This window comes from Eumetopias jubatus, unplaced genomic scaffold (assembly GCF_037043125.1).
Source record: "Eumetopias jubatus isolate StellerSeaLion01/CBP00866 unplaced genomic scaffold, mEumJub1_p1.0 scaffold_7, whole genome shotgun sequence".
Classification (NCBI taxonomy): domain Eukaryota; kingdom Metazoa; phylum Chordata; class Mammalia; order Carnivora; family Otariidae; genus Eumetopias; species Eumetopias jubatus.
Window position 1 is genome coordinate 103,792,609 of NW_028274813.1, and position 12,165 is coordinate 103,804,773.

Sequence of the window (12,165 nt, forward strand, 5' to 3'; positions counted from 1 at the left end):
TTGCTGTGCACGTTATATCTTTTATCTCATGAAATCCTTACCACAGCCATGTGAGGTAGAGGTGGTATTTGTCCTGTGTTACAGATGAGGAAGCTGGCTCTGGAACCAGCTTCTTTAGGTCATAGAATAAAAGAACTGGTAAAGCTAGAAGGTAAATGTAAAACTGTTGGTCCAGAAGCCTGCCATGCTTGCTTCACTATATCACATGACCTCTAACATGTTTATTTTGAGTCTGTAGAGTAACAGTTACATTCATATGAGGATAACCTAGTCATTTGGTACATTTTTATATTAAAGAAGGAAGATTTCTTTTGGCAAGAGTCAAGGGCAGGTGATTAAGGCCTCTGCTTAGTTCAACTGAGATGATGTGGAATAGAGTTCTGGTCATTGTGCCCTTCCCTTCCCTCCTCTTTCTGGGCTGGCTGTGTAACAATTTTATGAGAACTTTAAGAGAAAAGTGTGAGCACTTCCTCAGAAATCTTCGGATTCTGGTTAGCATGTGGGCTTTTGATTCTAGCTACAAAGGCCTGGGATCAGACATTGCTGAGTGAGATAGGGATCAAGTCAGGCTGGCTCAGGAATATGTCAGAACTCAGAGCAAAGACAGAATTGGAAACAGAAATGAAGTAGGATGTTCTCAATTCATAACTTTTCAGTTTTTCAAATCGAACCTTCAGTAAAATCTGAGGTTTGTCAGAATGCTTATTAAAGAACATAATCCAGAGAGGCCAAAGAAATGAAGGATAGGCTTTGTACCTTTAAAGGAGAGAAAAGGAATTCTTGCAGGTGCCAATGACACTTTCTTAAGGATCTTTATTCAGAATTTGGGGTTGCTATGGGAATAGTGTTTCTGAGATTTTGAAGGTTGTTTTTATAATATAGGGCAACATTAGGAGTGCTCAAGAAGGAATTAGGTTGCCTTATGGTTGTAACAGTACATCTGAATTTGAGTTATTAAAAGATTGGGAGGATATAGAAAGAGCCAGTCCCAAAGATGATGGCCACTTAGTTGATAGACCACCATGTCTTTACTCTCTTACTACCTCTGTTGCAGAGGGGATCGTCTAGCCCTTGTATAGTTTTGATTCTTAAGGGTAGAACCTCTTGGAGGTTCCCATCCTCACTTCTGTTAAACAACAGTGTCAGTCATTTCAGTGAGTTTGGCAGGTGTGAATGAAGGATGTTAGATCACTGATACTCCTCTTTGTAGAAGTGGTCTTCTGATTATCTACTGCTGCATAATAAACTATCCTACATCTTAGTAGCTTAAAACAACCATTTCATTTTGCTTATGATTTTGTGGATCAGAATTCAGGAGAAACTTGGCTGGTGTTGCATCTGCTGGAGTACCTGGGGCTGGAACATCTTCTTCCAAGATGCCTTTTTTTTTTTAAATAAAGATTTTATTTATTTATTCATTCATTCATTCATGAGAGACAGAGAGAGAGGCAGAGGGAGAAGTAGGCTCCCAAGGAGCAGGGAGACTGATGCGGGACTCGATCCCAGGACTCTGGGATCACGACCTGAGCCGAAGGCAGACGCTTAACCATCTGAGCCACCCAGGTGCCCCCAAGATGCCTTCTTAAGTCACATCTCTGCTGCTTCTGTGCTCCAGTCTCTTTCCCTTTCCCAACCCCCCATGCCATGGTGTCATATTCTCCAAGGTCTCCCCATGTGGTTTGGGTTTCTCACAGTATGTTGGGTGATCAGACTGCTTAGATGGTGGCTGGCTTTTCCAAGAGTAAGCATTCCAAATAATAGCAAGAGGAAGCTGTCAATTTCTTAAGGCCTAGACCTGCAAATGGATATGGAGTCACTTGTCATATTCAGTTGGTCAGGGCAGTTAGAGAGCCTGCCAAATTCAAAGAATGAGGATACAGATCTACTTCTCAGTGGGAGTAGTGTCAAACACTTTGTGGCTATCTTTAATCTGTTACAGGGCTGTTAAACAGAAAGGAGAGAATGATTATGAGAAATACTGAACTGTGACTTTACCAGAAAACAATTTACTTATTTAATGATTCAGGAGAGATTAAGATTAAGCCTTGAATAAGGATGGGAGTGAGGCAGGAGAGAGCTGCCAGGAGGAAGAAGGTGGAAAGGTTCTCATGGGCAAAGTGGAAAGATGACCAAGATAAGCTTTGCTTCGTAATTGCCTTCTCTGCCTTGTCCCTGAACTTTTGGTTCTGTGATCTTGGCCTTGAGTCCCAACCTGCCACTTTTGTCCGCTTTGCATTTGGTACTCATGCTTGGTCTCCTCCTTTTCCAGTATTTGGACCTCTGCTTAGTCTCCCAAACTCTGCATTAGCTCACTGCTTTGGCCCTGAGCACCTCCTGTTGCTTTTTAAGAGAACTCTATTTCTCTGTTCCCTGGGAACCCAATGCCCATTCCTAGAATGGGCAGCACTGGAGGATGGGGGGTGGGGTGGCAACAGACAATGAGTTTGGCTGCATTCAGACTGCTCTGGCACCTTTGGCAGTTGCTTAGGATAGCTGGATCTCTTCTTTTCTGGACTATATTATACTATATTATAGCCCAGTTCCTGCTCTCTTTATGTGACTTTACCAACTCCTTCCCCCGGTAATTTCAGAGGATTCAAGTTGAAGATAGGAGAGACTTCAGAACTTTTAGCATGGAATAGGCTTGTGAGCATATGGTTCAAATAATATTTATGGTATAAAGAAGATTATATGCCTTGCTCTTAAATATCTAAAAATGTATCAGTTGGTGGGTTAGTCCTAGAATATAGTTCTACTTATATTTACTGGAATACTCACAGAATTTTTATGATAATCCTGCCCTATTCTCTAGTTTTAAGAGGACTAACAGTTTTGCTATTGATACTTGTGGAGTGTGTGTGTGTGTGTGTGTGTGTGTATGTGTTTTGAATAACAGCTGCAAAAATTTTGTTTTCACTGATTATATTTTTACAAACCCATAGAGTTATAATCTTGGATTTTGGTTTCACTTACCACTCATGGTTAATAATTTAGAATAAGTCTCTTTCATTAGGACAACTTTATAATACCAGTATCTTTAAACTTGAGCCATTTAAAATTTTTATTATAAAAGAAGTAACATTTTCTGACAAAATCACTGTCGTGGAAAGTAGATCCATGTGGCTCCAATCCCTCATCCCATTCCTTTTACATAACCATTAACAGTTACCACATATTGTTCCAGACTTTAAAAATTTTATATAGAGGCATATAATATACACACAGAAACACGTAGTATAAAATCTTTTTAAAACAAAAATGACAACCTTCTGGACTTAATGCTTTACGGCAGTCCATGCCTTCAAACAGAGTTTGATTTCTAGTTGTGTCACTAACTTAGCAAGTTACATAACTTGTCTCTGCCTCAGTTTCCTTATCTGTAAAACAGGCCAAAGAATAGTATATTCTTTATTGGATTTTAGAGGATTAAATGAGTAATATTCATAAAATGGTTGCCATAGTGCGTGGCACATAATATGTCTTAGATGAATATTAACTAGATAAAAGTGAACTTGCTTTTTTAAAAAAACCTATATTATGGATGTTTTCTTATGGCTTGGTAATATTTTTAGAGTGTTGCACTTTAAAAATTTTGTGTGTGTTGGGGGAGTGGTGTTCTGAGTTTTACTGTCATAGCAGCATGTTTTTCTGTAACAGTTTTGTTCAATGATTCCACACTTTCCACTTCTGCAGCTGCAGTGAATTACTGTTTCTGATGGGCAATGTGGTGGGAATGTGTTTGCCTCTCAAGTGGTTGGAGGCAGGAAAAAAAGCTGAAAACCATTGGTTTAGAAAATTATACTACATTAGCAATTGATCCTTGTGATAAACCTTTAAGTTAGGTGGAGAGTGGAGTTGGAAGACTTTTATCTATAGGGAAGGATGACATTGTTGTTTCATTTATTTTTTCCCTTATGTTCTTTGACTAATCTTATGATTAGAGGGGATATGCTTATTCCCTAGTCTTCATTTTACAATGAAGAAATAGACCCAGAATAGTAGTGATATTCTCAGTTCTATAGCTAGTAATGGTAGAGCCAGACTAGAATTTTGGTCATCAGATCCTCACCTTTCTGAATTCTTAAGAAGATAAAGAGCCTCGCTACCAGTTGAAGCAACTATTGAATAATGGATGCACTATAAGTGGCTTGCATGTCAGTGCTGTGTGCTTGAACTGTTTTGTGTGTAGAGACACTAAGGTGTGTCATAAGCGCTGGTGTTTGATGTTTTATAAAAGACAAAAATTTATAATTCCAAGAGAGGGGTGCCTGGGTGGCTCAGTCGGTTGAGCATCCGACTCCTGGTTTTGGCTTAGGTCATGATCTCAGGGTCATGAGATTAAACCCCTCATGGGACTCTGTGTTCAGCACAGCATCTGCTTGAGATTCTCTCTCTCCCTCTGCCCCTCCCCCTGCCTCCACAGATTCTCTCTCTCTCCCTCTCAAAAATAAATTAATTAAAAAAAAAAGAATTCCAAGAGTGTTGTTGGTAGGCTTTAAATATCAAATTTACTCTACATTGTTATGTTCTGTGTAATGAAAACTAAGGGTATTGAAGACCAGTGGTTATGTGGGAAGTATAAATGCTATTTTGTCTTATGAACTCCTTGTCTTCTGAACGCAACCCGAAAACATCTGTGTGTAAATAGGCCCCTTTAAGCACAAATTCCCTAGTTTTTATCTCTTGATAAAGGAGGATACCACTTAGGTCTGTAGATCATTTGGAAGCTTTCCCTCTACCTCTGTGCCCTATCAATTCTAACTTCCTGGTTTCCAGGAGAGTTAAAGCTTTGGGGACTTTAGGAAGAAGGCATGGCATGAGCATGATTTAGAGGCTGGTGCTCTTCCACCTCTCTCCCTTGCCTAGCATTATGTGTTACGGCGTCTACTTTCTGGAAAGTGACTCTAGTTCGGGAAAGGATCAAGACTCTCCTCTTCCTCCAAAGAGGCCCTGTGGCCAAATTGCAGAGCTTGTGGCTGAGGTGAGAACAGGACCAGAAGAAGGTTCTGAGACCATAGCTGAAGGAGGAGAGTAGAAGGAGCCTACTTAGTACCAACGTCTGGGTTGAGATGCCTGAGCTTAGAAAAGGGGCACTGAGTTTGTGTTTGGAAGAAAACCAGCAAATGGGAGAGATTGCTGGAAGAAAGAATAACTTTGACAACATATTCTGAGTAAAAGGCAGAAGTCCATTTATGAAATCCAATGATCCTGTTGTGGCCAAGTGTAACAGTGTGAGAAATACACTGCCCAGCTTTCTTGCTGTGACGTCACCTTGAAGTGTAATTAGGTGTACTAAAAAGAGCCCTAATGAGTTCTTAGACTTCCCTTTTTTTTTTTTAAAGATTGTATTTATTTAACAGGGAGAGAGGGAACACAAGCAGGGGGAGTGTGAGACGGAGAAGCAGGCTTCCCACTGAGCAGGGAGCCCGATGCGGGGCTCGATCCCAGGACCCTAGGATCATGACCTGAGCCAAAGGCAGACGCTTAACTGAGCCACCCAGGCGCCCCTGGACTTATCTTTTTGAACTTCTCTAGGTTTCTATCTTCGTAACTCTTTCTGTCAAGTTCTAAATTTTAAAATTTAAAAAATAAAAACTACTTCAGCTTAATATTTTTATGTTTCACTGGATAGCTTAAAAACATTTTTATTGACTATGTGTGTTTTTGTTTTAAATATATATACACGGGTAACCCTTAACACAGGTTTGAACTATGTGGGCCTACTTATATGTGGATTTTTTTCAGTTAACATAGTGCAGTACTGTAAATGTATTTTCCTTAAGATTTTCTTAATACATTCTTTTCTCTAGCTTACTGTATTGTAAGAATGAGGTATATAATACATATAACATATAAAATATGTATTAATGGACTGTTTATGTTATCAGTAAGGCTTCTGGTCAAAAACAGGCTATTAATAAAGTTTTTTGGCTATTAGTAAAGTCAGAAGTTATATGTGGATTTTTAACTCTGCGGGGGTTGGGACTCCTAGCCCCTGCATTGTTCCAGGGTCAACTGCACATTATTTCAGTTACGTTACGGTTCACTTAGAGTTTTATAGAAGAGCCTGGAAACCTCTAATACTGTTTCCATGGGAAATATGTTCATCCTACAGATAAACTTTTGAAACTCATCTGCCTATAAATTGAGACTACCTTTTATAAGAGAGTGCCCCTTAGGTGATAAAATAAACAATTTTAAGATTATTTGTAGTGTTCTCTTTTTCATGTTATGTCCTGTTCTATTCTTAACAATAATTGAGAATTAGTTTAATTTAAAGCCAATATTTTTCATCCTATTTTATAATTGTTTTGGGTACACGAAAGGTTCTAATTTGGATAAGGTCTGTATAAACAGTGAACATCCCCCGATGCAGTACAGTAAATGGCTTCAGAATGCCCCATCATACCCTGTTCTCTGTAGCTTTTTAGCTTTCAGATGTCTCTCAGGTGTTAAAGTATTAAGCCCTCAAAAGGTACTATCATTTAAATAGTCAAGACCAACTGTCCTATCACATATTTTTAACTTTCTTATTATAAATATTCATGATAGAAGAAGTCCGGTTTCTTAACTCAGAAAGGGAACTCTTGAGATTTACTAAAAGGCACAGTCACTTATTTGCAATGTTTTTAAAAGTCAGTACTTTTTCCTTTTACTCTCTCTCCTCATCCTTGTCTAAAGTACCTGTTTATTTATTTTATGAGGTACAGTTCACATAACTCAAAATTAACCATTTTAAAATGGACAATTCTGTGGCATTTAGTACATCGGTAACCACCACCTCTATCTAGTTGTAAGACACTTTCATCATCCCAAAATAAACCCTGTACCTATCAAGCAGTTATTCCCCAATTTTTTCTCCCCTCAGCCTCAGGGTGCCATTTTAAAATTTGAAATTGAGAAATTAAAAAATTAATAAAACTTTTTGAGGTAATTGAGATATTATAAGACTAGATATAGAGTACACTATTCTAAATTCAATAACATGCAGAAATGCATTTAATATACTGACAGTGGAGGGACGCCTGAGTGGCTCAGTCGATTAAAGCATCTGCCTTCGGCTCGGGTCACGATCTTGGGATCCAGGGATTAAGTCCTGCATCTAGCTGCATTGGGCTCTCTCTGCTCAGTGAGGAATCTGCTTCTCCCTCTCTGTCCCCCACTAGTGCTTGCTCTCTCTCTTTCTCTCTCAAATAAATACAATCTTTTAAAAAATAATATATCGACAGTGGAGAAGTTAGATCATGAAATTGTATGTGCTGTGTGTATATTTCCAACTATAAGGGGGAACAAAGGAACGCTTGGTAGAAAACACATGAAAGTAACAGTGATTTTGCTGTAGATTTTCTTTTTCTCATTTAAAGGAGGAAAAAATCTTCCATAATTAAAATGAAAACAAACTCTAGATGTCAAAAACTTGGGCCTAAACTTACTATTGTAACATAATTATTTATTTCAGGTTAATATTAAACTTCAACAGCTTTCTTTCCCAGATTGAGTTATGGTGTTTCTTAGTATTTACTAAGAGAAAAAGAGATTTGCTGGAGGAACAAAACAGTACTATTCTTAGTTTTTCAGTCCTCCAAATTATATCTCAAACCATGAATACCTATTTCAAGTAAGCTGTGTTCTAATTTATTTTTCTTTAAAAAATATACTTTATAGAACTTTCTTTTCAAACTATAAAAACAGTTTTAAAAATTTTTTAATTCTATTCAATTAATTCAATTAATTAACATACAATGTATTATTGGTTTCAGAGGTAGAGATCAGTGATTCATAATCTTATACCCAATGCTCATTACATCACGTGCCCTCCTTAATGTCCATCACCCGCAACCCTCAGTTTGTTTCCTTTTTTTTTTTAAAGATTTTATTTATTTATTCATGAGAGACAGAGGGAGAGAGAGAGAAGCAGAGGGAGAAGCAGGGTTCCGAGGAGCAGGGAGCCCGACGCGGGACTCGATCCCAGGACCCTGGGATCATGAACTGAGCTGAAGGCAGACGTTTAACCATCTGAGCCACCCAGGCGCCCCTCAGTTTGTTTCCTATGATTAAGAGTCCCTTAGGGTTTTGTCTCCCTGTGATTTTGTCTTGTATTTTTCCCTCCCTTCCCCTATGCGCCTCTGTAAAAACATCATATTCTTATTGATACATATCAAAAGCACAGGGGTGTACAAATAAAAAGCCAACAGTCTCCTCTCAAATATGGTCTTTTCGTGTACCTGCCTGTAATAATTGTTGTTAGCAGTTTGACAGGTATTCTTGGCCTTTTGGTCATGTAGCTTACATGCACATATAATAAAATTGGACCCAAATGATTAAAAAACTCAAATGCCTTCATGAAGGATGGCCCTGTGGCGGTTAATGTAAATGTGTGAATGCACTAAGGAGAGGTAGGACCCTTGCTTGCCAGAAGGGAATGTTACCATGCAGTTTTCATATTCAAAAATAGTTAGGGCCCTGTGTTGGTCAGACAAGTAGAATCCCTTGGGCAGTGTATCATTGTGCTTTCCTATTCTTCCTTGCCCACCTCTTTCTTCCCTCCCATACAAATACAGAATGAACGTATGTCAGAGACTTATTTAACTCATTAATGAGGAAACCAGCAGGATGGTAAAGCTGATTCTAGAAACATTTGAGGAATTGAGTGTATGCAGGTATTAAAGAAAGAACATTGAAATAAATTGCTAAACTCAATATACAATTAGTTAATGTCCTACTGGGTGGTAAAACCATTACCTTTGGAGCATGCTGGACAGATACTGTCTCTACCAAATAAAAATCTATAAGTTTAGGGTTCCTGGGTGGCTCAGTTGGTTAAGCGACTGCCTTCGGCTCAGGTCATGATCCTGGAGTCCCGGGATCGAGTCCCGCATCGGGCTCCCTGCTCAGCAGGGAGTCTGCCTCTCCCTCTGACCTTCTTCCCTCTCATGCTCTCTCTATCTCATTCTCTCTCTCAAATAAATAAATAAAATCTTTAAAAAAAATCTATAAGCTTACCTGTAACTTCATAGAATCTGGGTCCTAATCAAAAGTAAACAGCAGATCAAGCTATTATTAATAAAATATCTTTGGGAGGACCTATTAAACAATGTTTCATTATACATTGAAAGGGCTTACAGTTCTTGATGAATCTTTTTTCCAGTTTTGGTTAATTTTTCTTAACAGGGAGAAAGGCCTGTTGTGATGTATAAGGCAAGAGCAGTACAGTAGGGACCAGAACTTGGAAGAGCTTGGTGTCTTAAACTAGGAAATTTGAACTTTCAACAAGTGTTTACTGAGCACATACTATGTGCCAGGTGGTGAATTTATTGTACTCCTGAGTGTGTGGTTGTGCTTTGGTGCCCCTCCCATACCCCTAGGATGTGGACTTGTGGTTCTCGGGGGGTTGTATTAGGTAGTCACCTGGGAAGCTACTTTTCTCAAAACACCCATTGTCTTTGTCCTCTGTCCCGACCCCAATGTAGATATCTCTGCCTGAGTAGAACATACGCATTTTGAAATAGCTTTCCAGGTGATTTTTATGCCCCTTCCCTTTTGAAAATCATTGTTATGTTTATTGGGCTTTTTTTTTTTTAGGTTGAATGAGTAAACCACAAGCAAAATTATAATCAGTGTTTTTAAAGTTTTCATTTTTTTCTTGCCTGCCTCATCCCTATAATACTAAAACTAAAATAATTAATGTCAATTATATGCTCAGCAAGAATTAAATGCAGTTGTCATATTTAGAATTATATTTTATGCAACCAAGATACTAATTTGGGAAGAACTGGATTTAGTCTTCCTAATTGTATCTTTAGGTTACGCCTCTCATTAGGTAACCTGAAAGAGTTGTCATTTATAGTAGTATGTAATTTGCCTGGCAAAGACTTGTGATTAAAAAATTAGACTTAAAAAAATGTTTTTAAGAGAAAATAGGCTGTCAGCTTGTTGGAGACTGTGGCAAAAAGAAATAAATAATAAAGGAAAAAAAGCATATATATGTTTAACTTGTGGTTGAACTATTTGAGTCAACAATTAAAATGATAGCCGTTGTGGACATGCATTTCAGTTCTTTTCAATATAACTGTAATTAGGCAGCCTTTCTGTGTAAATGCACTCACGAAGCAGAGATTTGTGATTTCAGTACCCCTAAGCAGCCATGGAATTTATAACTTAATCACAGGATATGATATTACAAATTAGGGGAGAAACTGGAAAGTAACATGATACAATTGGTATATTGTGTATTTTTCTTTTTATTAGTGTGCCGCTCCAACAAAAGCCCCTGGGTCTGTTTGACTTGTTCAAGTGTCCACTGTGGAAGGTAGGTAACATACTTATTACTTCACTACCCTACTTGCTTTTTTCAATTTGCCTTGGGCTTTATGTCAAGGTTTTAGTGACCTGGATTTATTAGCACCATTGCTTAATCATTGTATGTAAAATTCTGTAAGTCTTCCCTTTCCCAGGGGAGTCTGTTTGCTCAGTAATACAACTGAGGAAAATCTAGGGGGAAACCCTTTATTTATATTGGTACTCACAAGAATTAATTTGATGATCAGATAATCTAGTAATATTTGATTGAAAAGATGAAATGAGGGAACTTTGAATTCTTTAAATAAAAGTTTACCTTAATGGTTGTTTGTTAAACCTTTTAATAGGGTAAATTTAAGCATATACAAAAGTATAGAGGTAATATAATTGAACCCCATTATTTTCATCACCCAGCTTCAACAGTGATCAAACATTGCCAAACTTGTTTCATCTATTGCCTACACTATTCCCAGCTGTACTGATTTTTTTTAAACAGTCTTCCTATGATTTATTTTTTTTAAAGATTTTATTTATTTATTTGAGAGAGAGAGAATGAGAGATAGAGAGCATGAGAGGGAAGAGGGTCAGAGGGAGAAGCAGACTCCCTGCTGAGCAGGGAGCCCGCTGTGGGACTCGATCCCAGCACTCCAAGATCATGACCTGAGCCGAAAGCAGTTGCTTAACCAACTGAGCCACCCAGGCGCCTGCTTTACTGATTTTTGAATCAAATCATTCTTCTGAAAACAAAACAACAAAATGTTTATAGATAAAGGAATTCCCTTGAAAAGGGTCTCGTTGTGGAGTTCATTATTAATTGCTGTCTAAAATGTATGAAATGTTCCATTGTTCCATTAAGATATTTTTGTTTTCCAGGGACTTAACACCCCCTACCCCCCAGATTTTGTTCAAGCCTGAGCATTTCCTCCCCATTCTTGGCTTCAAAATGATGTTACTTAAATACTTTAGTCACTTTTTTCTTCGAACTCAAACTCAATATCAGCCTTTGCATTTTTTTAGCTTGACAGCACATTTATTTCTATTGCTCTTTTAACTTAGAAAATCCACTTTGAATTTACTTAGAAGTATAGTTTAGCAGCAAGAGAATGGGAAATCATACTGTCACATAGGCTGAAATCTACATTGTATTTATTAGGACTATTTCCCCATTGTTATTTTTAAACCCTCATTGCATGAAGAGAGCATCTGTGTTCAGTTAACTTTTGATTTTTCACATTTTGAGTCATGGAATTGAGTATTTTTTCCATGTACACTTAAAAGTACCTTTGGAAAATGTTAACTGCATATCTTAATTGTGGCTGTTGTGGTTTTGAAATCTCTAGGATTTGGGGAACCTGAAAATACTTTGTACAGATAACATTAAAAAAAAAAAAAGAAGAAAAGTAGAAGCACTTAAATTCTTCACTTGAAGAGACAGATTCCTCTCCTAGATTTTGAGAGGTGAGAATTATAATGCAATAAAATTTATATAGTTCTGTTCTCCAGTTGTCTCATAGTGCTCTACGGCCTAAATCTTGAAGGTCATATGCCAATAAAAAGACTTGACAAACTCTCAAAAATTGGAGAGGTTAATGTTCTTAATAGCAAGGGACAAATAGGTGTCTAAGTAGGTTTTGGAAAAATAAATTGAAAAATTTCTAGACTCTGCAGGTAGTCTGTTTCCAATTGTAAGCAGTCTTAAATTGAGAAATTTAACATAGTTTCAGAGAAATATGACTAGATTAAACAGATAATGGGAGTAGCTTGCATTTGGATCTTCTTTTTACATAGCTAATTGGCTAATTTTCTTTTATCATGTGACCCTGGGTGTTGATTGCCAAGGATCCTGATTTTTCAGTAATTCTAGGA

The 12,165-nt window shown here is 37.7% G+C and overlaps 1 protein-coding gene across 6 annotated transcripts in view; it reads left to right on the forward strand.

Annotated features, from left to right (window-relative positions):
- The window catches only part of USP3 (ubiquitin specific peptidase 3), a 105,176-nt gene that overhangs the window by 20,895 nt on the left and 72,116 nt on the right, over positions 1-12,165 (forward strand). For 4 of the 6 annotated variants that reach the window (XR_003608624.2, XM_088024841.1, XM_028100266.2 and 1 more), the window contains exon 2: positions 10,249-10,309. The exons of 1 other annotated variant lie outside the window; for it this stretch is intronic. Coding sequence is in view for 3 of the 5 variants with exons in the window: in XM_088024841.1 (XP_087880967.1) it covers positions 10,249-10,309 (61 nt within the window). In the remaining 2 variants the exon portion in view is untranslated. Of the gene's footprint in view, positions 1-10,248; positions 10,310-11,656; positions 11,758-12,165 lie in introns of those variants that run through there. One more of the 6 variants, XM_088024840.1, reaches the window with a different exon arrangement.